Genomic DNA, 27,127 nt, shown 5'->3' with positions numbered 1-27,127 from the left:
TCCGGATGAAAATGGTACGGACCACTTCCATGGCAACGGCCCCCAACACAAACAGATGCTGGATACGCTGATTGGACTAAAGTAAATTAAAAGGACATTTTTATTATGATTTAGTTTTTTCTGACCCCTGCAGCAGATAAATACCACCATCAATTATATGAAGTCTGTATGGCAAAGAGTCGTGGTGAATTAAGCAAATTATCTCGGAATAACTGAAAAACAGATGCAAAATAAGTGAAGGACTAATTATCTTTAACTATACGTCTGATAACCATTTAAATGAACATACATTGAGTAGACCAATAAATCGACCAAGTTCACTGTATTAACATATTGCAGAGAAATACAAACAATAGAATTAAATCATGCGTACGTGTTTGTCATTTGCTGGCAGTAGTGCTATCTTGTAGTATAGGTTGAAGGTGTGCTAGGACGTATAGAATAAAGCCAAGAACCTCTCCAGGCACAGCAATTTTTCTAAGTATTGTGTGACTGGGTGGATACGGGTCAGCTTTGCTCAGGAGGTAGAGCAGTTGTCTTGTAACCGAAAGGTTGCTAGTTCGATCCCCAGCGCCTCCTAGCTGAGTGATTATGTGTCCATGAGCAAGACACTTAACCCCAACTGCTCCTGGCATCGCCTTGCATGGTTGACTCTGCTGTCGGTGTGACAATGTGTGTATTAACTGATGTAAGTCGCTTTGGATAAAAGCGTCTGCTAAATGCCCTAATTGGATACAGGAAAGCAAGATACTTAGCTTGTTAGACTCCCAAAGCAATTATTTTTCTCTCTGTGTTTAGGGTTCACACAATTATTGAATGAACCTGGACTCTTGACAGAGCACCACCAACTCATAAATACACATTCCTGTAGACACAACACTTGATTGTCTTTTTTCCTTTTGCTGATTCAAAGAGCACAAACTTAACACATATCTGAGGGTTTAGGGTACATTTATTCTCCAAATAGTGGAAATAAAATAAACAAATCATATGTATTGTCTCTTCTGTAGTGTGATGTACAGATTTAGAATTTTGAAGGAACAGGATTAGGAATATGCAGAGAAGCACAGTGGAGTAAGAGAGAAAGAAGTGTGTGAGAAACAAAAGAGGTATTTTATAGCCTACAGCAATGCTGTTAATAAATATAAAAACACTTTTAGCATGTCAAATGGCTTTCAATTGGGGAATATTACTAACCAAAATACTTCAGTCAACTACAGTCTCCTTGGTTTGGATGTTTTCCAGATATCATACCATTAAACATTTCAGTGATCTATCTAAAGAATACAAAGAATCCTTTGACGACCTAGGATCAGGAAAGTGCCTGAACCTAAATGTATTTTCCTTTTGCTGAAATTATAACATAATAAAACATGTCTGCATGGAAATGGGGATTCAGGAATCGTCTCAGATACATCAACAGTGAACAAGCAGTCCAAGACACTTGTTTTAGCTGTGGTCCCCATAACCACAGTCATCACAACAAGCGTCCTCTTAAGAACTTGTTGGTCCTCTACTCCACAGGCCGGATCCCCTTGGATTCTTCAAGCTGCCTCAGGGTCTCATCCCATTGGGTGAACTGCTTGGACAACAGGAACATCTGCAAACCAGAGCAAGGGGATCAGAGGATACAGTTACCGAGAGCCATTTGCTTACCAACAAGTGATGCAGAAATATAAGCTTTAATGGTTTTATCTTTACTCCTTAGTTCAAGTGGAGCCATCAGCATTCCGTCTAATGAACGTTTTGTCTGCTTTATCACTCTTGGCTGAGCCACACTGCCTCAATAATCAACGCAAGGCGCTCTACAGCCATCAGACTACTGAGTCCGGTGGCTCGAACAACTAAATAAAATCGCAGAACAACAATTGATATAGTGTAGTCTAGCATCAACTCACTACTTGCAGTCATTAATGATGACAACGTCCTTCGGCATTGATTTTTCTCAACGTACAGAGAAAGGGTTATTTATGGGCCCTGTGGCAGTTGAAGACAGCTTTATTTAATTTAAAGGTGTAGACAATCATTTGATAATCAAATAGTTTAATGCAATTCTGCTTTGGTTACATTTAAATGTCAACAAATAGTTCCAGGGTTTCAGTTGCAAGGCCTGATCAGTTATAGTGGCCAAAAAACAGCCTTACTAATTGTTTGGGTTTAACTGAGTTACTGATCGACTGTTGCTAAGCGATTGTAGAATGTTCAAAACGTATTCCATTCTTTCTAGTCCTAACAACACAATGCGACAATGGAGTATTTGACCTGAAATATAATACAAGTGTTTTTAGAATTGGTTGGCATAATGGCTTTCTGTAGTTTGTAGTAGCACTCAAGTCCTTCCATTTGATCCAAGTCTAAACTCAGCCTAATATGCATGACTAGGAGGCTAAACAAAAATGTTTCTTACAAAACAGTAATACTTACCATTTTGTTGTACTCCTCAAAGAGCCTCTTTACCTCAAGGGATTGAGCATCAGTCTGGTCCTGGCGGAGGGGAACACACAAAGGAAGCATTTTTAACACAAGGTCTAATAACTTGAAGAGACATAAGTGGAGTAATATTACTAAGTCTGAACAGAGCCGATGCTTCTAGAAGAAAGCATATGAGGTAGAGATAGAATGAGATTTAAAAAAGGATTGGACAGTTGTACCTGTTGTTTGATATGCAGCTGTGACAGCCGCTGTAGTTTGGTGGCATGCTCTGGTACATCTGTGATTAACAAACGCAAACAGGGATAAACTCATGGAACACCAAGCATAGAACCATTGTAACACTGGGTTAGGAGGAAGGACAGTCCTTCACTGTTATCTTTGGTAAAGGCCTCACCTCGGATGTAGTTGCTGTCCAGCAGGGGCTGTAGGCTGCTGACCTGCTCTAGCAGAGCAGCCTGGGAGAGCAGGAAGTCCTCCTCTGTGGATGAAGAGCAAAAACAAAACAAAACAATGACATTATTAAGAGTGCCAGAAATGTGTCAGAAATGTTGTTACCAAAGTTTACATGCTTTGCCAAATACAATGGTTATGTCAAGGCCTTAGACATTTTTCTATTAAAAATGTATAAATTATCTTGCTTCTCACCTGCTAGGATGAACTCCAGCTTCATGGCATCTGGCACCGTGATGTGGTCCGTGAACTGAGGGTCCAGGTATTTCAACAAGTCCTCAACTAGAGCATAACAACAGAATTTATCAAACTGTCTGAATTTGGGAGTTTGCGACCCATCATAGAAGAAAGTGCTTAACTGTATCCCTTCATTAGATTCCAGAATGAAATCATTTGATAAAAGTTTGCTTTATTTTGTATTTATTTTATCAATGCCTTAATTTCAACTTGTACTTCACATCAATTGTTGAACTGTCCTTAAGATACGGTCCCTTTCCATTGGAGTGCCCCAGTTTCAGATAGCAGACACTGAATTAGCACATTGCTTTCATGTAAACTAGAGAATGCTAACAAATAAAGTGCCTACAAACTTGTACAAATACTTCCAAGTGAGTTAAGACAAGAAGGCCTCTATATGAACAATGTGCTCTATTGATCAGCTCCAATCCATTGCCACGCATGTTCTTGAACTCACTCTTCTTGTGCAAGATCTTCACGCGCTCTCTCTTGTTGGCAGTGTTTGCCAGAGCTGCTTGGATCCTCGACAGAGACTCCGTGCACTACAATAAAGGCCAAAAAGAAAAACATAACACTAAGCACTTGACGAAACACCAGTCCTGTTTTTATTCATTTAATACTGGGTGTCTTCTAATCGTTTATTGAACATGTTTAGTAGATGGAGAGTAATGATTTCAAAAAGGGCGTTCACTGACAGCAAAGCAAGCTCTCTGCTGTTAGCAGGCCATAGCTAACATAAAATGTCTGTCTGCTTGTGTCATCACCTGTAAACTGCCTGGACTAACCTTTACGACTTTTCCACCTTTAATCCGCCGTTCACCGTAAATAGAACTCTCCAACTCCTGGATCCGCATTTCCAGACTATCCATTTCAACCTTGTTCTCCATATCGCTACTGCTGCTGCTGCTGCTGCTGTCCACAACAAAACGAACAGCCTGAAATGACGTAAATTGCTAAAGGACGTCGCGTACTGATGAGGCGTCAGCTTTGGAACGTAACATCCGCCATAGTTGTTGTGGAATAAATGGCACCTATGTCATATTTTAAAAGTTCTGATAAATTTAAACCCCACATATGACCCACCAAAAAATCCAATAAATGTATTTGCTTATTTCTTTTAATTGATCAGAACCCTCTGGCAATACATTCTATATGTATTCAATAATACCTTGAAGCTACATTACCAAAAGTGAGCAATTGATGTCGCTGTTGTCAGTGGAAAAATAAAGACTTTCCATTGACAGACGAATGACAACACTGCCACGGCCCTTCCTACTAAACCAATTGATAAAGCTCAAAAAAAGTAAGATTTTAATCCATGTATATACCTCGGTTACATGTCGGTATCTTTCTATTCTCGGTCAACATTGCCCCCATACAGGCAATCAGTTTTCTTCCTTTAAAATAGACCTAGATTGCCATTGTGACTGGCTAGCTAATAGCCCAAGCTAGGTTCGATTTTGCACTGATGCTGCGTATTTTGCGCACCAGGATGTGGCGAATACTGTTGAACAGGTGTTAAACCGTCTAGTGATGTTAATTAGATCAAACTATTTTAATGTTCTTAAAAAAAGAATGGAAATGTTATGACGTGTTTGCGTTTGGTAGATTGACGCAGAAGGTATGAAGATCCAGATGGAGTATAACTTATTCCTTGTTATTGTAACGTTAGTAATCTACAATTGCTATTGTACAGCGGAAAGTTTAAATAATAATGCTGTTCTATTTGCTCTGTTGGTGATACGTGTAGACTCTAGAGATCTTCAGGACGGCATCCCAAGGTAGTTCTGTATGAGACACTTAGAGAAACAACAGCATGGCAGATGACAAGGACGTGCTAAGAGACGTGTGGTTCGGCCGCATTCCTACTTGCTTCGCACTCTACCAGGATGAGGTCACAGAGAAGGAGGCCGAGCCTTTCTATGTACGTTTCTTCCCTGGCAACACATACTATTTAACAGGCCCTCACCTTGGTCTGTCGAGATATTTGGATTTTACTCTATTGGCTACAGCAGACTGTTTCATGCTTCTATATCTCACTAAATTGAGCTGACCAAGACTTCAGCTTAAAGCATGATCCCCTCATGCTTTAAGCTGATGCCATTTTTTTATATTACATTTGGTAAGTCTGATGGTGGATCAGGGCTCATCTACATAAAACATTACAGCAAGAGCTTTAAGCTAACGCTTGTCACCAAGTTCACTATCAATGCTATATAATATTTTGGATCTAAACCTTGAAGACTTGTGAACTACTTTTAGTTTTTACTTGCTCTAAATTGTTTCATATCTCATGTAATCAAGAGCTTTAAGCATTTCGGATCATAAAGCACTAAATTAAGCATTTAAGGAACATAATGTTAACATATGTTCCTGTTGGACTATTCTGTGTGCTATGTCCTCCAGCTGCTTCTGCCCAGGGTTAGCTACCTGACCCTAGTCACAGACAAGGTTAAGAAGCACTTCTTGAAGGCGGTCAAGCCAGAGGACGTGGAGGAGATGTGGTTTGAGTATGAGGGAACGCCGCTCAAATGGTGAGCAAAACTAACTTACACTAAATTACATGTGGATGGATCATTATATAATGGCTACATGGGCAGGATTCACTGTTCACTGGTGTTCAACTCCCAGGTGAAAGGTACTACTATCCCCAATGTACTAATTCTGCCTGTAGACATCCTTGAAAAATGCTTTTGTCCCCTACCTTCTAATTAATGACCTGTAAGTGTATTCACGTTAAGTCAAACTCATGTGTAGATTCAGGAATTTACCACATGGTGTCAGCAGAACATAATAGTATAATGAAGGGCCCCCTAGCAAATTTCGTATTTATTTACCATTGGTAAGAAGGTAACGCACGAGTCAGTTAGAGTTTTTGATTTGTTTATATGAGTCGAGTTCTTATGAGTAATGGCAAGCCTCTAAAATAATAGAGAAAGTCCCTGTTTGATGATATGGAACGTCTTAGATCAGCCTACACAGGGTGAAAGAAAACTTCCCCCCTGGTGTTTAGCAGGAGATGTAATCCTGAATGAAGCTGAATGTTAGAAGTATTGTTCACTTTCTAATATGTGCCTCTAGTATCATAGTTTCCTACCACAGCTGCTAGGGATATGCAGACATTGACATTGACTTGACAGCCTAAATACATCACCCAATGGTATCAACCTGCATGCTCTCATTCCCTCATTTCCTGTTTGGTACTTCCTGGTTGCAGGCACTATCCAATCGGAGTTCTGTTTGACCTCCATGCCCTCAACACTGCGCTGCCCTGGAGCATCACTGTGCACTTCAAGGTAAAGAAGATTGAAATTACATTTTCTTTTGCATGTGAATATGTAGCTATCCAAGCAGTAGTTCTCTACACAGTCACGTGTGTGTGTGTGTGTGTGTGTGTGTGTGTGTGTGTGTGTGTGTGTGTGTGTGTGTGTGTCAGAACTTTCCAGAGCGCGACCTGCTCCACTGCCTGTCAAACTCGGTGATAGAGGCACACTTTATGTCCTGCATCAAAGAGGCAGACGCACTGAAACACAAGAGCCAAGTCATCAACGATATGCAGAAGAAAGACCACAAACAGCTGTGGATGGGCCTGCAGAATGGTGAAGCATGCACTCACGCACATGCTAGCACACACACACACACACACACACACAAAATACATAAATAACCTGGCACAGAGAAATGTTAATAAACCTTCCGAGCTATGAGACACAAACACACATGCAATCTTGCATTTGATATGACTACACACACTTCCACATGTATATAAGTTCTACATTTTCACCTACGCGCACAGTTCTTCCATATGTTCTTACCACACACACACATACACAAAAGCCCCCACAGGAATATGCTTTGAAGCCTCCGTGTTTTTCCCCTCCCAAACACCCACATGCGTTTTGTCGGTTGGTGGAACCTGCTCACTCTGGACTAAATGAGCGCTTTGTTAAATCAGCGCTCCTGATCCCTGCTAAGTTAGTTTGCCACGAACACAACCAGACAATGAGAGAGAGAGAGAGAGAGAGAGAGAGAGAGAGAGAGAGAGAGAGAGAGAGAGAGAGAGAGAGAGAGAGAGAGAGAGAGAGAGAGAGAGAGAGAGAGAGAGAGAGAGAATGATTGAACGGATGAGTGTCAGTGAATGTACACACCTTGAGTATGTGTTTAACCAGGTCAGTCCCCTGATGAATCTACAGAGGTGTAAATCTGTCTCTTGTTAAGCCTTGACCAAGGGCTGGTCCCGGGGCCTTTAACCCCTCATATCAGCCAGTTGTGTTTTTTTCTCTCTCGCTCTCTCTCTCTTGGTCACTCAATCTCTTTCTTCCCTCTTATTCCACAAAATAATATTAAAGCCCTGACACCAATACATTGTTTGGGCGTTTCTTTCAGATAAGTTTGATCAGTTCTGGGCCATGAACCGGAAGTTAATGGAGTATCCCACAGAAGAGGGGGGCTTCAGGTACATCCCCTTCAGGATATACCAGGTCAGTTACACACACACACACACACACACACACACACACACACACACACACACACACACACACACACACACACACACACACACACACACACACACACACACACACACACACACACTCAATGCTTAATGATTGTTTATACGAAGTACAAGTATGAAGCCTTTTTTTTTTCGTTAAGAGTAGTTGATTCTGTACTGTTGGAAGGTCTAAAATAGTATGAACTGCAAATTAAATTGCAACATGGAGCTATGGATCAGTGATCTTCACTATATACGAACACACAATGGCTAACCAGGCGAAACCTGTGGTTTAGACGGCAGTCTCACAACAGCTACTGCACTAGCTCTCTGGGGAGCTGTCATCTGCCTGTTTTTCTCCATGAGGTCACACCCTTTTGTAAAGTCACAGGTTAATTATGGACTTCTGTTTTGCTGAACAAATTTGCACTGGTTTGTGCTTCATTGAGCTTTTGGTCCTTTCTGCAAAAATGCTGCATTGTTATTGAGTGATTGATGGCAACGGATTTCAAGCACAACAGAAGTGGGCTCTGTTCAGTACACTGGTGATAAAGCATATAAAAGAACAGAAACTATGTTTGGAGATACCCAGTGATAAAGTCGTTTACAAAACCAGTAGGAAATTGCTTATGGATTCGTTAATATTGACGTGTCCTGTCAGACTGCCCACTAGATGGCGCTAGGTGACTTTGTTTGTGTATCATACTTTACAAGCGCAACCAAGCCAGTGAATTGGCCTTAACCATGCTTGTTATCTCTTTCACCAACTCCAACATGAGCTGGTGGTAAGGTATTTTGGAAGTCTTTGGGAATAATTCAACAATTAAATCTCATAATATTAAATAAAGTATACTAATAATATTTAATATAATGTTTACATGAATGACACAAAGTTACCAATCATAGCTGTAGTAACATCTCATTGCGTAATGCCATCAATTGAGTTGCCATGTAAATGCCGTGGGGAAGTTCAGTATCATTTGCCCAAGCTGGAGGCGGCATTAAGAGAAACCGGATTAGCACGACTAACGTCCAAGCCTGATTAATTAACCTAGCACACGTGAATGAGATTTCACCAAATTCTGTGCATGAGTGAGCCGAGTGGAGACGAAGGTAGAGTGCTTTGTAGTCATAACCTCCTGTAACAACGGAGTGCTCTTCAACCGCTGCGTGCCTCAGTTGTAATAAACAAAGACCTTGGGTGGTGTCCCACCAAGCCTGTGTGTGTGTTTGCGTCTGTGCGTGCATGTTTGCCTTGTGTGTGAAAACAAAAAAAAGTGCAGTCTGTTGGATCCCATCCACGGGCCAAGCCTTAGGGAAAGTTGCGGAGATTCCCAGATGATGTGACTAAGGGTATTCATCCTATTGCACTTATGATCCCCACCCACCCACCTACCTCCGCCTGCTCTGATGTAGTCAAACCAGTCAAGCTCTATGTGTGTCTATTCACCGCCATGCCACTCATGTCGTGTGTAGGCAGCAGACTATAGGTGCCTGGGGATTCCCCCCTCCCACCCTCCCCCAGCCCTCTCTGACGCCTCATCCACACACCCACTCCATGTCTTCTGCATGCATCTCCTGCGCTCCTGATGCGGCTGAACTTCCCAAACGCTCCGGTGAATAAGCGGCTGGTCAAGGCCTGGAAACCATGAGGGTGATGTGAGCCAGACAGCGATGGCGGAGGGAGACCAGCTGGGCAGCAGAGAGAGTTTGGGTTGACGCTGGGAAATGGCTGAGGGGAATAACGAGGACTTGTTCCGGTCACGAAAACAAATATTTATGTCCTGCTATTTATTCACATCCGAACACTCCTGAAGTGAACCTGAAAAAGGTGCAGACAGGGTTCCACTTTAACATTCCATGTTCTGGAAAGTGTGTGTGGGCTTTCCTGTATATATGAGTATATGTCTATATTTTTATTGATATATATCTATATATATATTGAAATATATATATATTATTTTTCTGTTTTTGCCATCCGTACATATATTTTTCAACGCCAATCTCTTTGAAGAATACTGAGCTTTTATTTTGTTTAGTTTCTAGAGTGCGTGTGGGTTAGCCTTTGTCTCAAGGACACAACAACAGACAACTTTGAACGTTGAAATAAGAAAAATACTTTAAAGACGGAAAACATTGGAGAATAAATGTCCTGTGTAGGTCATCCTAGACCTTTGTAGAAGCTCCGCTCTCCTGTTGAACTGTTGTTGGCTCAGTCTCCTAGACCCCCACCCCCCCCCTGCCCCCTCCCTATTTCCCGCCTCCAGGACCAGATTGAGGTCTTTAGCCTAAATAACATGTGCTGTATTTGATGCTGGCAGAATTAATGACAACGCTCGCTCCAAATAACAGAGAGCTCACTTCCGTCTGGCGTGCACTCCTCACGGTGAAGACACCTCAGCAGTGTGTGTGTGTGTGTGTGTGTGTGTGGGTGGGAGGGGGATTGCGGGAAAGAGGAGCATGTGCGTGCGGGCATGTTTTTCCGTTGTGTTTTCTGCCTGCTGGTGTGTGTTTGTGTTCGCTCTTGTCTTCGTGTGCTTCGACTGTCGACAGGCAGGGCGCTGTGCTCGAGGCCTTGTGTGTGTGTGTGTGTGTGTGTGTGTGTGTGTGTGTGTGTGTGTGTGTGTTGCACCTAGTCCCGCCAGACCTGCCGAAAGACTGCTTTTGTCGTCGGCTGTTGATTGGCATGCGCTCACCTCTTCCTGCTACGGGAATGACCGCACTCTGATTCAAAGAGCCCTGGGGGGTGGGTGGGGGTTGGCGGAGTGAATGTCTCGCCGCGTGGAAAGTGAAAATTACTATGCTTGTTGTTTAAAGACCGTTTGCATTGTTGCTCCACAGGTATGTCTTCCTTTCCGACTCACCCCCCCCCCCCCCCCCCCCCCCCCCCCCCCAAAAAAACAGACACACACACACACACACACACACACACACACACACACACACACACACACACACACACACACACACACACACAACCCACTCAACCGTGACTAAGGACTCATTCCCAATGAACCCCTGATGCCAGGCGGCCCCCCACTATAGCGTTTCTGGCAGTAAGTCACCTCGGAAGGTTTCAGGCGTTCCTGGGAGAAGGCAGCCTTTATTACCCGGACGTCGTCTTGTAATGGGAAAGGGAGACATGAGGGAGTGTGTGCGAAGAGACGGCGAGGGCGCTGTTTTGTGGGCGACTACACAGACAATTACCAGACATTTAGGGAGGGGAAATTATGGTTTGTCGTGGTGCCTTAGGCTCCAGGTGAGAGGCTTGGCATGCAAGAGAGAAGGAGAAGAAGGAGGATGTAAGATGCAAATATTTCTTTGAACTAAGGCTGAATTGTGAGTTGTGACGGTGCCTCCTGCTGCTCTCAAAGTAGTCTCAAACAGAAACAGGTTGACCATGTTCAAGTTCAAAAGGCATTACACTTTCTCCCGGTGCCCCTCTGTTCCATGAGGTTACATTCAGAAGAGCAGGTTTTTTTACAGAACTGACTGAATGCATATTTAAGAAGGCGTGATCACGTGGTTTCTATGTTAATGTTGATCTAATGATCTTATCTTGAGATCTAATTTCGTAATGTCGTTAATGTCAATGACATTAACTGGTTCTGTCAAAATGATTGACGTGAACACAAAATAAGGGCTGAACATGACAGTACTTTAAGAACTTTGTTAACATCCTGGTCTGTGTGTTGCAATGTGATGGTAAACCTGGTTTGTGACCAGGTACATCTTACATTTTAAATGTGTTAAAAAAATATCCCAAGTGTATTGAAAACTTAACAAAAGGTTTAGAAATGAGTTTGCATTATTTGTATCATGTTGTCACATGCGTTACAGTAATGTTCAGGGTATGAAGTGCAGTTCACACTGAATTAACCTTGATGCGTTTGAAATGTATTATTTAGAATATCACTAACCTGCTTTGGAACTTCTTAGAGGATTAACCTCAGCATCCTGACCAATCACAACGGTCCAGGTAACCTGTCAGACCAGGAGAAAGACGTGCACAATTGAATTATTTGCTCTGCGAGACAACCCGGTCATGAGATAAATAATGCACGCTTCCCAAGTCTGTGTCCCGTACGACAGGCATGCGTTTCAAATTCGGGGAATCTACCGGCTTTGAGTATTATAAGATTGGAATTTTAATTGACCCATGGCAGGTGTGAGAGGTCAGAGGAACCCTCTCTGCAACTCCACGCCGCCCATGGAAACTCATTTTGACTGACATTCGCCGACCAAACCGCCATTGTTTTACCATCAATTAGGCGAATTGAATCCCAACCCCGGCAATTAGGCGCCGGCTTGTGTTCCGCTGGTCTTTTCACTCAACAAGAGCGACTCATCTCTTCTCACCTCTCTCCGAGCGACACCTCATCCGGCCGGCCCCTCCCTCGCCCGCTGCCACGCGTCTCCGTGCCAGCTAAGGTGTCTTGCTATCTGAAAAGAAAGTGTCTTCATACAAAACAGTATCGCGCTACTCTTCCCCTGGGGCTCGATGGCACCGCTCTCCTTTGTATGGCCGCCCGGATCAATTATTCACGGCCGCCCGCTTTTAAAAATGCAACGAAGTAGCTGTCACTTAGCGCGCACTCTCTCCGCTCCACCTCTCGCACAAATTGCCGCGTTCCCTGGAGGTGAGTCACTCTTTCTGCGTCACCCGAGCCCCCGGCCCGACGCCTTTCAGCCGTCACCGCCACCTCCAGGGCCTTGTGTTCTGCAGGCCGGCTCCGGGGTGTGTAGTTACCGCTCCGTTATCCGATCTGCTTCATCGCCGGTTTCCTTTTCACCGCCCCAGGATTAGGGCCCTATTGTGTGTCGGGACTCTCTCGTTTGACACCTCCACGGCCGGCCTGGGTTGGGTGTCCTGCGTGAGCCCTGCATCATCATCCTCATCATCATCATCATCATCATCACCCCCATTAGGATCATCATCAACTCCTGCCACGTAGGGCAGAGGAGGCTTTTCCAGAAAAGGCCTGCCACCCAGAACATCAGTCCTCTTTTGAGGCTAGGTTTACATCAGTGCCATGGTTACGGTCCAAAGGAAATGGAGAAACAAAACTGAGAGAAAGGTGTGCATGGTGGCAAATGGAGGTTGGTTCCCCTGCTGGTCTGGTCTGGAAGACGGCAGCTCAGACACTTAGAGGGTTGGGATGCTTCCTTTACTGTGTCATAGAGGGGGCGATCTATTTAAAAGGTTAAGTGTGTGGTTTTCTACTTGGAATGTTTGATTTAATCAAGGTGAGAGCACAGCAAAAGTACGGCGCTCCAATCTCTGAAGCTCAGCAGCACATTTGCACCTGAGGTTCAGGCAGGGAGGAAACATCCTGTCGCATAGAACCAGGTCTTTGTCACCTAGTAACAATGGCCAGTTTAATATTTAACTTCAGTCGGAGGTGATGACTAGGTTTTCGTCTTGGTGCCTTTCGAAGAACAAAGGCTTTGTTCAAGAATTTGTTGGCAGCAAAGCGTTTACTGGGAGATTGCCAAAAGGCTGGGTAGATCACTTGGCCATTTACGTATCCAAGCAATGATCCTGTCTGCTTCAGACCTATGTATCCATTTTTCTGACAGTCTTACCTATCCGTCCTATTATTCATCCGTCCATCTGCCCTTCCTTCTTTATATCCATCCTCCTACTTTGTCAATCCTTCTGTCTCTCTTAATGCCTACATCCACCCAACCCGGTCCATCCGTCACAAGGATACCTTATGATATTTTTGAAAACATGATGGCGGGAACCCTTTTCAAACCTCTGCATTCTAGATGTGTTGTAATGAGGCATCATGAACTGAACCTCTCACTGATAATACAGTGGTCGGTGTAGTACAGCTATGGGTCATAAATACTGAGCAGCATCATGTGTCTGCCTCCTGGAGTTCCACTGGTCCTGCCTGTTCTAGAGCTCGTCAGGTACATGGCATGCTGTGGCCGGAGTGTCGGGAAAGGTTGTTTAATTGTTGTCATTCCCAGCAGTGGGATGTTACGCTAAGTATTTTCCTGAGTGCCCTCGGGGGCCAGACAGATGCGCGTAAAATGTAACCAGAGAGAGAGTAGAGGTGACGTAAAATGTCGAAGTTAACATCAGCGTTAGAAGTTAGCATAAGCTTAGCGTTAGCTAACAGAGAAAATCCCCCACAGGCGTTGTTTAAGTGCCAAATGGTTCTACTTACTTAGTCACAAAGATACACTTTTTTTTGGTGTGTGTACACTAATCCACTTGGGACTATATTGAAAAGAGCCTGTCATTCTTCCACTTACCCAGCGAGCAATAAACACATTTTATTTTGATTTATGTCGTAATAACATGTCAGTCTCACTCGGAACACATGTTGGAACGCGGGCCGATCGCTAAATCTTAATCTGCCTGACATCTCTTCCTCTCAGCCACGCTGACTTTCAACCTATCACCTCCTGCTAACACTCCTCGTGCAGGAGATCTGAATGGTCCCACGCTCATTCATAGTAACCTGTGTACTTGTGTTTTATTTTGTACATAATATAAGCATATTTCATAAATGAGCAGGTCATGTTTATTTAAATATAGTATTGTCTTATGTAATGGCCATTAACAATGTCTCGCTCCAGTTAATGTTGCTTCTAATGATGTTTTCCATCTGTGCTTACCGTTATGAAAACCGTTTCAACTTGTGTTGTTCTAATTTAGACATTGATTCAATGCTTTTCTGTGTTTGCACCTGTGTTTTTCGGGCACCAGGACATAATGGTGTCTATACTGTATGTACAGTCCACTGGCTGAAAACCCTGACTGTGCATGTTACCATAAAGCCCTGACAATGTAACATGTAATAAATACTGTTATACTTTTATTTAGTTTAAATACATAACCCATGCAGCGTTCGGTTATTAAGTGCTGCGTGTCTATGTTGAGGTTCATTGTCTAGGTACATATGTATGAACTTGGAGTGTGTCTTTTGTGTGTATTTAATTTGCTGTGCTCTGTTTCCTCTCTGGTCTCATTTCAGACGATGAGTGACAGGCCGTTCATTCAAAAACTGTTTCGGCCCGCCTCGCCTGAGGGCCACACACACACACTGGGGGACCTGCTGAAAGAGATGTATCCTGCAGCCATCGCACACGACGGTACGTTCACATGTGCACACGCACACGCACACTGAGAGACCTGCTGAAACAGATGTATCCAGCATCCATCGCCCACCACGGTACATACAGATGCTGCTAAAATAGCTTTACAGTATTTAGAGACTAACATACACACACTCTGGATGACAGAGTGTGACAAGTGCACAGACAGCCAGACAGACAGTCTTCGGATGACCCCCTCACTTTTAAAACAAACGCTCTTAACGTATCCCACACCACAGGAGAATGCGGCAAACAAAAAGCCGCCAGCTTCGGCGGCAGTCCGGAGGAGGAGACATGGAGGAGGAAGCGATTGTAGTCCCGGAGCTGAGCTGCCGGACAGCCGCCGAAGCTTCGGCGGCTGTCCGTTAGCTCAGCTCCGGGACTACAATCCCTTTCTCCTCCATGTCGCGGTTCAACATGAACTTCAGAGAGTCAAGGCCAAAGTTCCTTTCCCCCAATTCTTCTGAACCATGGCCAAAATAACCCCCACTGCGAGTCTTTACTTGTTGTGGAAGTACCAGAGACGTCAGACGCAGTCTTTATGATTCATAATATCATCGAAGCGCACATAGCTTTTGGCCAGGATATTAGATATAATATTTTATAAATACCTATGTATTTTATAGGGGTTTAGGGGCTTGTTGGGAAAACACCATAATATGTCTCCTTTAACATTTGTTCCGTCTGTTGAGCAGTGATATACTATTAAATTGGCCTTTTGATATCCTGCTCTCTATCTCTATCCGTGGTCCGTTGATAAACACTATGATTGCAAACATGCCATGCGCATGCCATCTCGGTCTCTTGTTTGTGTATACACACATACCCCAACGTAACAGCAGAACTGTCTCTTTGTATTTTTTCACACCTCTATTGTACCCGTTGTCCTCAGAGAAGCATGCAAAACATGTCTGGCAAGGAATTTCCGTTTCTTATAGTAGCCAAGACATACTGAAGGTCTCAATGAGAGCAACTATCAGGGAGAATGTTACATGGAGTATTATTAAGTAATAGCTGACTAACTAAAGGCTTGTAGTTGAAACACGTTTTCGGAGGTCACATCTCCACATCTATCGCAAATACAACTTACAATCATTAATTATGAAACATGTTACTACACAGCACAGCTTGTTCGTTGTTTAGCAATATACCAAATCAAGCCAAGAACGTATTTATATTTTCCAGAACCCAAAAATTCCCTTGAATGTTCACATCCTCTACAACATCAAACATCGTCACACCCGCAGACAACCCTAGACGTGACTAAGACAATGACCTTGGATGTTTCCTTGAGACACACAGGTTGGTGCTAGAAAGGATTCTGAATCATGAAGAGCTTATCTATTACAGGAAGCGGGAGTTTCTTCTGCTCACGTTTCTAAAGGTTCAACAACCCATGTTTGAGCAGACGGGAGCGGGCCACCAGAGTTCCACTTTCACAGATACAGTGACGCTCAGGCTTGGTGGTTGGTGGGGTAGTTGTGGTAGTCAGCCGAAGGAAGAGGAGAGGGATGAAAGTAAAAGATAAGAGATAAAGAGGGAGGAAAGAGACTGTAGGATGCGGCAGTGTTTTGGTGTGTTTGGAACATGTGCCTTGGAGATTCAGGTGGAGGTAACCAGGATGAGAAGATAAGAACAGATGAGATGAAACGGGAAAGGAGGCCTTTAAAGGTGAGCAGTGAGACACGGCAGTGTCTTTGGAGTCTGAACACAAAGGAATGGTAAACATTCATCTGTATAGATAGAGAGCGAGAGAGAAGAGATAATGCAGGCAACTTCAGAAGCCATGGTGAGTGGGGACAAAAAGACAGAAGTTAGAAGGTATTAGTTAGTAGGTATTTTTGTGACGCAAATCACATCTTAGTCTCTGATACACGTATAACCAATTTGTGTGTATTTAATTTGCTTTACTCTGTTACCTCTCTGGTCAGATTTCAGACAATGAGTGACAGGCTGTTGATTCAAACACTGTCTCGCCGCTCGCTCACTTCTAACAGTACTACAGTGCACACACAGACACACACACACACACTCCCCTGTGTTACCTCCTTGGGACACACACACACAGACACACAGGCCTGCAACAATACTACCTTTCTACAATGCACCCACATAGAGAATACAATGGCTCTCGTATACCAAGAAAGTTAGCCCACAACATATTAAAACTGTCCTCTAACAGACCACCCCACAACCGTGCATACAAGCAGGGATGACACAGTTGAGTCACAGTATTCCCAGGTAGACAATACATAAAACCAGCACAACAAGCCCTCTCACAGATGCCCATGTGTCACGCTGCATACAGTCAACAGGAGGGAGAGCGGGGAGGAGAGGGGGAGGCAGGAGGGTGAGGTTCGGATCAGAGCCAGGGTGGGGGCAGATGGGGGAGAGAGAGAGAGAGAGAGGGTGGAGTGAACCCGCAGTCAAAACAGGCCTGTGTCTGGGGAAGCGGAGGGAGGAAGCCGGTGGAGGGACAATAGGTTGTTAGGACAGAGAGCCCGCACAGGACCCACCGGCATGGAGGAGTCAACAATCAGTGTTATTAAGAACGCCTCCTCCTCCTCTTTCACTCATCGGTCTGGCTGCCTGCCTGTCTGGCTACCTGCCTGTCTGGCTACCTGTCTGATTAGCATTCTGACAATATGTGTAGTTACGTGGCGAGCTATGTCGATCTGCGGCTATAAATATATCACGGTATGGTGCTCTACATAACTTTGAATGACTATTTGTTTAAACATTTGGCTCTCTGTCTGCATTGCTTCCTGTCTGATTATCATTCTGACAAGATGTGTGGGTGGGCTATCAATGGCACTACATTGCTTTATAAATAAATTAATAAATCATGTTTTAAATATATATATATATATATATATATATGTGTATATATATATATATATATATATATATATATATATATATATATATATATATATATATATATATATATATATAAACTGCTTGGCACTATTCACAGGTTTGTACGGCTACCTGCCTGATAAATCACACACCGCTAGAGTTAGCCAGCTACCAGTTGACTGCTAGTTCTGCCCAGACTCTAATTAACTGTCTGTTTCCGTTCTTCTGTCTGCATCTTTGCTATGTAATCATCCAGCAGCTATCGCTCAGCTATCTCCCGTACATCTGTCCCTTTATCTTCCTTTATATGTGCCCACCTTTGTCCAGCCGGTTTTAATGCTAAGTTAAATGCTAATTTTAATTCTGCTCCATGTTAGTCCTTAGGAACTTGACTTGTTCTTGACCTGGCTTGACTTGTTTCACTTTACCAGACTCCTTCTATATTATCCCTCTGCATCTTTAATTCAGTATTACATTGATTGTTTTATTTCTACTTGTCGCAAATCAAATCAAACTCTATATTTATATAGCGCTTACACGCACCTTACAGCACTCACTCTTTCCTTTTCTCTCCGGTGTATTCTCTTTCACATCTCTTCCCTCTGTTTTCTTCCCTCTTTGTCTTTCATGTCTTTGAGGATGAACCCCCTTTTCCCTGCCCTCCTCCTTCTCTTGTTCCTCCTCCTGCTCCTCCTCACTAGAGGATTCTGCCGGCTGCGCTTGGCTGATCACAGGGAAAGTTGTGCTCCTTTTGTGTCCCGGCCCCTTGTTTGGTTTCCGTCTCTCCCTCGTCTTGTAGATGAGGGGGCCCGATACCCCGGGATTATGCCGGTGTGTTTGGATTAGACAGACCCGGGGCGTGTGTTTCAGAGCGGCGCTTGTATCTGCGTGCGTGTGTGTGATCTGATGTATATTTTTTTCTGTGAGGGTGGGAGGGAGGGTCACACAAAGCCGAAGATCTACGGCTCTGCTTCTCCTCTGTGATCTTCCAAACATCAAATAAAGTTTTATTTGAATAGACCCCTTTACTCCTCTGTTATGTCTGGGGGGGGCCCCCCACCACCCACCACCCACCACCCACCAGCCAGCACCACCCCAAAGGATGCTTTAGATTTCTACCTGTCCAGCAGAACAAGCAGACGCCACTAAATACAAAAAAAGGCACCTCTCCACCCTGTCGGTTGTCAGTCTGTCTGCCGAGCATAGCATGCTGTTGTTTGCGTTCCTTTTTCTACTTTTCTATTTGAAATGATGAGTTACAGGACCAAAGATAGGATGCTTCGAGGCTGTACCAGACAGACAAGTACCAGTGCTTCAGAACGTATCTATCGGAAAACAGGCATTCTTTGCTACGATCGCTTCATTAAAACATGGCTGGCTTAAATGATGTGAATTCTCAATGTAGGGGATTTCCCTCTGTTGTTCCAGCTCTTCAGATGAATTGCTGTGTCTAGCTGTTCAACCCACTACAAGAGGAAAATATACAACCCCTAGCGGTTTGCAACATGTTCATCTAATTAGCGGTCAGACGGGCGGTCAGTAGCATGCAGATGTTTGACGTATTCCGGACCAGGTGCTTTCGGGAATTTGATCTCGGAATCCTGGGCGTCGGGAAGCAGATGAGATTAATAATAAAATCCTTGCATGATGCATTTTTAAGCGTTCCGCAAGAATAAGGTGCCACAAGAAGACACGCAGTTACAGGGACGTTTAAAAGATAAAAGAACCGCCTACGTTTTTTTGGATTCAGGAAGGAAGAAACGAAATCCACGTCATTCGTTGTATTAAATTATTATCAGAACATCCTTGGAGCGTTCACCTAAATGTCAGACATCGATTCCAGCGGTATAACAACACCTAAACATCCTTTGTCGCCCCCTCTAAAATAGAATTCTGCGGTACAAGCCACTCCTGTTCCCAGTAACCCCGGTTGAGCAACGATAGCCAATACAGCTTTTGCTCATCACGGGGGTGGCTCACTTCAGAGAAGGCGGGGGAGGCGTAGCTTTCAGTGTCTTTCGTGATATTATATAGTCAATAGTAAGATATACGGAATCATCACTCTGTTATCATTTATGGAATAGTGACACATTTTCATTATGATTCAAAACTGATCTTAAAACTGGTCTTATAATGGGTATTATTAAAAATCTGATCAAACTATTTACATTGATCAGACTCTTACAAAACACAGCTACAATTCCTGACAACTGACTTGAATGCAAGAGTTGACCTAACCCTGAGAGTGGAAAACTGCTGCTTATATTCTGGGAAATTTTCTCTGGTTTCTATAAATTCTCAAAGTTTCTTTTGTTATAGCCATCTAATAGAAAGCATGTAGCCACCACATGGCTACCTGTGTAGCAGTACTATTATCTCTGGAAGCCAAGCAGGGCTGGTCTTGGTCCATTTTTGGATGGGAGACCAGGTTGTGCTGGAAGAGGTGTTCAACGGTCAGTAGGGGGTTATCATCCCTCTGGTCCACGTTATATCCCAAGTGCACCCTTTTTCAGATGAGACATTGAACCGAGGTCCTGACTTCCTGTTGTCATTAAAGATCCCCTAATACTCATCGCAAGAGTAGGGGCGCTACCATGGTTCCCAAATTCAAACCATGGCTCTTGCACCAACATCCTCCCCCAGTCTCTCATTGGATGGTTTCATCAATCCTGACCTCGCCACTGTGATAGCCAGTGTGTTCTGGAGCCGAAGCAACTCATCCACACACTCTGTGTGTGTGTGTGTGTGTGTGTGTGTGTGTGTGTGTGTGTGTGTGTGTGTGTGTGTGTGTGTAAAACACACACACACACACACGAAACGTGCTATAGAAATGCAAATTATTATTATTATAATGGAAATAATTGTAGAATAACAATATAGCCAGAGAGAGCAATAAATATGCCTTTGATCCACAAATGAGTAGGAACCCTGAACCTCAAGCGATGTTTCACTTCTCTTCAGTCAGCTAAGCGAGTCTTTTAGCCAGTCACTCACTCACTCACTCACTCACTCACTCACTCACTCACTCACTCACTCACTGACTGACTGACTGACTGACTGACTGACTGACTGACTGACTGACTGACTGACTGACTGACTGACTGACTGACTGACTGACTGACTGACTGACCGCCAGCCAGCCAGCCAAGCCAGTCATTCATTCATTCATGAGACCAGCCATTCATCCGGTCCCCTCAGCTTGTCACTCCAGGCAGCTCGTCAGCCAGGAGTCAGTCGGTCCCGCAGCCTGCCAGCGGACTAAACCGGGGTGTGCATGATGCTCAAGCCTCTCTCTGCTGACCTGGGTGCATACGTTGGCGCAGGCTGGGGATGCCGTGCGGCGTTGCGGTGCTGGTAAATAGGGGTTGGCTTCACTGAAGCACCACAGCCGCTTGTGTTGGCTGCCTGCCACGCACCGCTGCTGAACCACAGGGATTGTGTGGCCCCGGTACTGTGCACACGCTGTATTTATAGCCTCACCCGTCCAAACCTATTGGACGATGATTTGTTAGCGGATGTGTGCGGCTCTAAGACGTTTGGGTTAGTGTTGGTGTCATAGTGATTGTTCTTTTGATATAAGGCATTTATATGACGAGGCAGAGATTGTATGAGATCCTTGACTTAGAGATGTAGCAAAATCTGTTTTAATAACACAAAGGTTTCTAAATGTAATAGGCCTACAGTACGAGGCAGTGACACATTGTGTTGTACACATGTAGTGCCCTATCTTGCATCCGGCGCAATTGACTTAATCACTGGCGCATGTGTCGTTGCTAGTTGGGAACTGGCGCAGAGCCTTCTTTACCCTCCTGTGCCACGCTTCGGTAAATTAGGGAATGATCTTGCGCCCCAAGGGATGGTTCGGCGAAAGGAGGAGGCGTGTTCTGGCGCAAACGTTCCCTGGTGCTATTTTGCAGTTTCAGAAACCACTTGCGCCACAAACCAGGAAATACCTGGTTTAAAGTCAGTGGCGCGTTGTTCAGATGCTATTTTAAGGGCGCATGCATAATGTTGCTTGTGAACCTCGCGCATAGACTTTGCTTCTCTCATCTACCTAGCCACACATTCTTGGTAAATTATTTGGTAAAGAACAGCTGATACAGCGGTAATAAGTTGTACTTTTAAATCAATGCATCTGCAAACACCCTACAGCAAACACATATTTTCTTGACACAGACATCGTGTACATGACCATAACTTTTAGGATTGATGAGTATTTGATCGTGAGAAAACATTGTTTTACCGCGAGTGAGTGTTAAAAAGAATGAATGAATGCGGGCGCGCGTGTGTGTATGTGTAAAATAATAAATGAATGCGGCTGTGCGTGTGTGCATCCATCTGTTTGAACACACGCAAACTAAACACGTAACGCATAATACAGTCCATGGCAATGTATATTAACGGGGGGACACATGCATTTTAGGAACACAAGTCGATAACGATAATGCATACAATACTGATAAGAAACTATGTTTATAATGTATTGCGTATATCATTAAATAGAGCCACAGTTACCGCATATCATATGTTATGTCATATAAGTTTTCTTTGCCGAAATTTATTTGAGGACGGCCATAGAACCGCCCACAAAGCTACTTGCGCTTGGCGCTTCTCCCTTGCGTTTCAGACCGTTAAAATAGGGCCCGTAGTCTTAATGCACTTTAAAAAAATGTGTGTGTGTGTGTGTGTGTGTGTGTGTGTGTAAAAAACATGATAATTAGGAAACTGTAATGAAAACAACCCACATGGCTACAATTGTAACGCTTACTTGTAATACAATCTCTTAATCGCTCACTACTTTATCTTGTGTGTTTCTTTGTCACGGTCAGTATTGGTATGGGTTTACCTAAAGTGTAGAGGTTCCGGGCGTTGTCAATGAACTTCCCCTGTCTCATAGTGAGAGAGGTGTGTGTGTGTGTGTGTGTGTGTGTGTGTGTGTGTGTGTGTGTGTGTGTGCGTGTGTGTGTGTGTGTGTATGTGTGTGACCACTAAGTAAGAGTGTGTTTGAGAAAGTGAGGCGTCTACTCAGTAGTGGGTTTTACATCTTCAACACCTTTAGACAACCAGAAAGATATGAATGTTATTTTTGTTATGAATCCAAAATTAACAGTGGCTATATATATATTTATTTATTTATTTTCATTCTTCATTTCATTCTATATACATTTTTATATATATCTTTTTTTTTATATGTATATCTCTCTCTATATATATATAATATCTGTCATGTTTTTGTTTGGTAATGACTCAAATGTTAATTTTAAATTATTCTTTAGATTTTTCTATGCAGTCATGAATGAAGCAGCTTATTGACATATGCTGGTTTGTATAGCTCAATTCTAGCCTACCATAATACTATAGTGAAATAGTATAACATTTTCTAACTTTCAAAGTTATTTTTAAGTCAACACGATATTTTAATAGATGAATGATATAAACAAATAAAATCATTTCACAATACGCTTTTAGCTGAAGGCTGTCATGAGGATAGATCTGCTTGACTTTAAGCAGCCATGCTTATGATGCTAGCATATCGATGCTCTTGTACACAAGCTGACACCTGCTCATTGCCCTCTGCGAACCTCAGCTACATGAGGGTGGAGCTCGGAGTGCCGTCTATCCAAAAACGGCAGTTATCAGTATGGTTCAACCGTCCTCCTGAAATTACGTGGAGCGGAATGTCATGTACCCAGCGGTTACACCAACATATGCATAATCTGTGTATGTGTGCGTGTGTGAGATTGAACGTTTTTGTAGGTTTGAATTTGTGAGGGACAGAGTAGGATTGTAAGCATTGTCTTGTTATAATAGTAATTTAATGGTAGCTTCATTTATAAATAAATAATTAATTTGGGACATTTGTCATTTGAAAAGTAATTTAAAGTTTTCTTATCTATATTTGTATATCTGGTTAGATTCAACTTTTTAATATTTTTTTTAATGTTATGGAATGTTGATAGATCAGGATTATTTATGTTATATATTAATGATAGAATGAGAGATATTTTGGTGTGTTTGTGTGTGTGTGTGTGTGTGTTTGTGTGTGTGTTGGAGGAGGAACGGATGACTTGCTGTAACAGCCTTCATGAACCAGAGAAGAGCTGCATGAACTGAAATGTTTAGATGTCATAGAAGTATGTCATACACAGTCCAACCCACTGGAACTAACCCAGTAAATAGCTCAACTCAATAACAAGCATGTCATAAAGGCGAACATACATGAAGAATCGCTCTCTCTCTCTCTCTCTTTCTCACCCACACCCACACCCACCCACACACAAACACACCCACACAAAATCACCCACATAGGGTGTGAAACTACATACCGTAAAATTGAAAGTTGAAAAATTAAAGTGGACCAAACCTTTTATAAAGAAGAGGATGAAAACAGCCAACTGTCAGCTCACTTTCCCCCTACAACTAACCCTAATAAATGCACTCATGCATGCACATAAATACACAACTTTGCACAGTCACCCTCCGTTAGATTTGCATAAGTATGACATAGTCTATTTTCAGATCATTTGGGGTCAAAGGGACTTTTGTGAGATCGGTCCAATAGCGAGCGAGAGCGCCTTCCATAACAACTGAAAATGACAATGATTATAATCCGAAGCCGGTCAGTGTTTTAGTGTTTTACACTTTTAGAGGACGTACATTCACATTCTCAAAAATTGTTAGTCGTTAATACCTTATAGGCCCAAAATGATCGGATAATAGGCTCAATGTTGAAAGATCCCAAAGTTTTCCTTTAATCATTTGTCGCTCTATGTCAGCCCCTAACCATCTCTATCTGAGCACCAGCTTTCACTGTTCTTATTGCACTTTTTTAAATTGGATTGCGGCCTCCACGCCTAACCTGCTCCTCCTTTCGACTCCCTCCTCCTCTCCTCCCCTTTCCGCTCCTCCTTCTCCTCCTGTCTGCCCCTCCAGGTGATGCCAAGAAGTACCAGGTTCTGATCCAGGGCATAGAGCCTCTGCTGGAGACCCCTCTGCAGTGGCTCAGCGAGCACCTCAGCCACCCGGACAACTTCCTCCACGTCTGCATACTCCCCGTGCCCACCGACTGAGGACACGCACCTTCCCCTGCCCCCATCCCCCCCCCCCCCCCCCCTCCACGCCGTACGGGCCGCCGTGGGAGAGAGAACAATTAACACCTGCGAAACGGGACGTACCCACAAAACATCTGGCTTAAAGGGCCTCTTAACGAGAAGGGATTAATGAATGACTTAACGATGCAGCGTGAGGACATCGGAGCGCTGTGAGCTCACAGAGCTCCTCTCCCTGCTGCTTGGCTCTCCTCTTCCTCTCTCCTGCTCCTCCTCCTCCTCCTCTCTGCCCTCCTCGGAGCCTGAGCAGGACCGGGAGCCGCATGGAGAGGTGATCAACCAAACCAACGGCCCTAAAGGCTCCCTGGAGAGAACCACTGGTCGTTTCTCTCTTCTTCTCCTCCTCCAACAGCGTCTCCTCCTCCACCTCCCCACCCGGACTGACATCTGTCACCAGCCTATGGAAGGGAGGGGGGTTGGTGGTTGTGTCAATGGTGGTGGTGGTGCTGGGGTTGTCCATTGTCTATGCTGAAGCTGCCTTATTTAACTCATCCTCACCATCGGCCACTCACTCTGGAGTTTACATGCTGTTACGGCACCTAACCCTTAACACCCTGCCGCGCTTTCCCCGGTGAGGCCCGGTGAGGCCCGGTGAGGCCGGTCTGGTAACCAGGGGTAACCAGTCAACATCTGGTTCAGCTTGATGCAGTGGGCTGGGTTAATGAGTAAACAGGCCGATTAAGGGGTCTGCAGTCTGGCAGTCAAGAGACTGAGGGCCATAAAAGGCAGAGAACACGTGGTTTCAATGTCAGGGGTTGATTATTTGTTTTCCTCCATCCACCCCGGTCCGGTTTATATTTTTACCAAATGTTTTTTTGTGTGTTTTTAATGGGAGGACTGGAATTGCCCATCAGCGGCCCGGAGTTAGCATCTGGTTCGCCTTTTGTGTTTTGACCAAACACAAGCAGGGGGGCCTGAGCAGCGGGAGCAGGGGGTGAGGCAGCAGCAGCACAGCCAGCATGGGGCGAGGAGGAGCGCACCCACGCGCCAAGCACTTTCTACGGGATGGACCCGTGCGGTGTGTGTGTTGTTGGCCTCCAGCGGGGGGGGGGGGGGGGCGTGGTTGTGTTTCCTGGTGCTGGTGGGCGTGACTTACCGAAGGGCCCGGTGGGGTCGCACAGTCTTGGATTACAACCCTTTTCTTACTCACAAACAAACAAACAAAGCCTGAATCCAGAGGAAAGGAAAAACGGAAGGTCGTGTTGTGATCCTGCACTGTTGTGGCACAAAAATGTTTTTTATTTGAAATACTAATCATTTCAAGTCAATGTTATTATGATCAATGTGTGGAATATACAAACAATAACGATTAAAATATGCAGCTGTTGTAGATTGTTGTTCTGTGATGTTTGTCAGTTTATGCAAATGAACATCGGTCACTTTAGAGTGTGGTCAATCAACACCAGCGACCGGGCGGCGGCTTTAACACAGAGCCTGGTGGAGCAAGGCAGTAGAGCAGGGTTTAAGGAGTTTTAAGTTTAGCCACAGCTTGTGTGACAGGGGTTGCTGTTGGCCATCCACTTCGTCAGTCAGCCAAAAAGTCGGTTGGTCAGACAACTTTCGAATTTTATTCGTAACTTAGAGCTTTCAATGTAAGCTATGTTTGCTTGTATAAGGTTGTCTACTATAAAGATGAACCGCCTGTGACCTCGACGGTCCGATTTGAATTCTGAAAATAACTTCAGGGATGCCTTCATTCATTCATTCAACTTCCGATAAACAACCTTATTTAATTCTCTCTCTCTCTCTCTCTCTCTCTTCCCCCCCCCCCCCCCCGGTTAATTATGTTTCTGTTCCACTGCCTGCTAATGAGACCACTAAACAGACAGGCCTGAGGCATGTGAATGTGTGTCTCTGTCTGTCTGTGGTTAACAGACGGCCAGGGGTATAGACAGAGGTACCTCCTGGGGGTCGTCACACACTCATTCTGTGTCACCAAGCCAGCTCCATTAATTATATGTGCATATGTGTGCGTGCGCGTGCATGAGCGTGATGTCATCATGCTTTCTCACCAGCGCCGCTGCCAAAGCATGATGAGATGAAGGTTTATGGCGATGAGTCAGGACTTCCTATGGGGTCTTAGGTGTGTGTGTGTGTGTGTATTATACAGTACTCGACATGGTGATGACAACTGTCCGGCACTGTGGTTGTCTGGCTCCATATGCAAATAGAGAGAGAGAGATAATGAGAGACAGCAGTCTGTGTCAATAGGCTGTGAGACCCTACTCCGCCTGGAACGAGACCATGGAAAACTGTTTCATGCATCGGCTAAATAAATTCAACCCGGACACTTTCACTGTCCCTACATCTGTTCCTATTCTCCACTATATCCCCATGATAGTATGACTGGTCACCTGTCTTAACCGCTCTAACATCGACCAAACCCAAAGCCAATGAGTTCGTGCCTAATGTTTACCCGTGTCTGGTTCAT

General features: G+C 44.2%; 2 protein-coding genes across 2 annotated transcripts; one reads left to right on the top strand and one right to left on the bottom strand.

Annotated features, from left to right (window-relative positions):
* Positions 1-934: 934 nt before the first annotated feature.
* On the bottom strand, positions 935-4,038 carry dctn3 (dynactin 3 (p22)). The gene is made up of 7 exons (XM_079732094.1): positions 3,906-4,038; positions 3,578-3,662; positions 3,079-3,165; positions 2,828-2,911; positions 2,652-2,710; positions 2,425-2,484; positions 935-1,600 (listed from the first exon to the last, which is right to left on the bottom strand). Exons 1-7 carry the CDS (start codon positions 4,005-4,007, stop codon positions 1,514-1,516), a joined length of 564 nt encoding a protein of 187 aa, XP_079588220.1. The 5' UTR covers positions 4,008-4,038; the 3' UTR covers positions 935-1,513.
* A 307-nt stretch (positions 4,039-4,345) lies between these two features.
* atg5 (ATG5 autophagy related 5 homolog) lies at positions 4,346-26,015 on the top strand. The gene is made up of 8 exons (XM_079756757.1): positions 4,346-4,423; positions 4,871-5,044; positions 5,527-5,654; positions 6,338-6,416; positions 6,557-6,719; positions 7,507-7,601; positions 14,608-14,725; positions 24,521-26,015. The coding sequence occupies exons 2-8, from the start codon at positions 4,937-4,939 to the stop codon at positions 24,655-24,657; spliced, it is 828 nt and encodes a 275-aa protein (XP_079612883.1). The 5' UTR covers positions 4,346-4,423; positions 4,871-4,936; the 3' UTR covers positions 24,658-26,015.
* Positions 26,016-27,127: the final 1,112 nt, after the last annotated feature.

Source organism: Pollachius pollachius, assembly GCF_949987615.1.
Source record: "Pollachius pollachius genome assembly, chromosome: 1".
Taxonomy (NCBI): Eukaryota; Metazoa; Chordata; class Actinopteri; order Gadiformes; family Gadidae; genus Pollachius; species Pollachius pollachius.
This window is presented reverse-complemented; position numbering and strand designations above follow the sequence as displayed.

Coding starts and splice junctions, on each gene's coding strand:
- dctn3 (XM_079732094.1), bottom strand. CDS start 4,007: ATGGAGAACAAGGTTGAAATGGATAGTCTGGAAATGCGGATCCAGGAG. Junction 3,663..3,905: donor AAGGTGGAAAAGTCGTAAAG/GTTAGTCCAGGC, acceptor CCTTTATTGTAG/TGCACGGAGTCTCTGTCGAG. Junction 2,912..3,078: donor GCTGGAGTTCATCCTAGCAG/GTGAGAAGCAAG, acceptor CTTCATCCACAG/AGGAGGACTTCCTGCTCTCC.
- atg5 (XM_079756757.1), top strand. CDS start 4,937: ATGGCAGATGACAAGGACGTGCTAAGAGACGTGTGGTTCGGCCGCATT. Junction 6,417..6,556: donor GCATCACTGTGCACTTCAAG/GTAAAGAAGATT, acceptor TGTGTGTGTCAG/AACTTTCCAGAGCGCGACCT. Junction 7,602..14,607: donor TCCCCTTCAGGATATACCAG/GTCAGTTACACA, acceptor GTCTCATTTCAG/ACGATGAGTGACAGGCCGTT.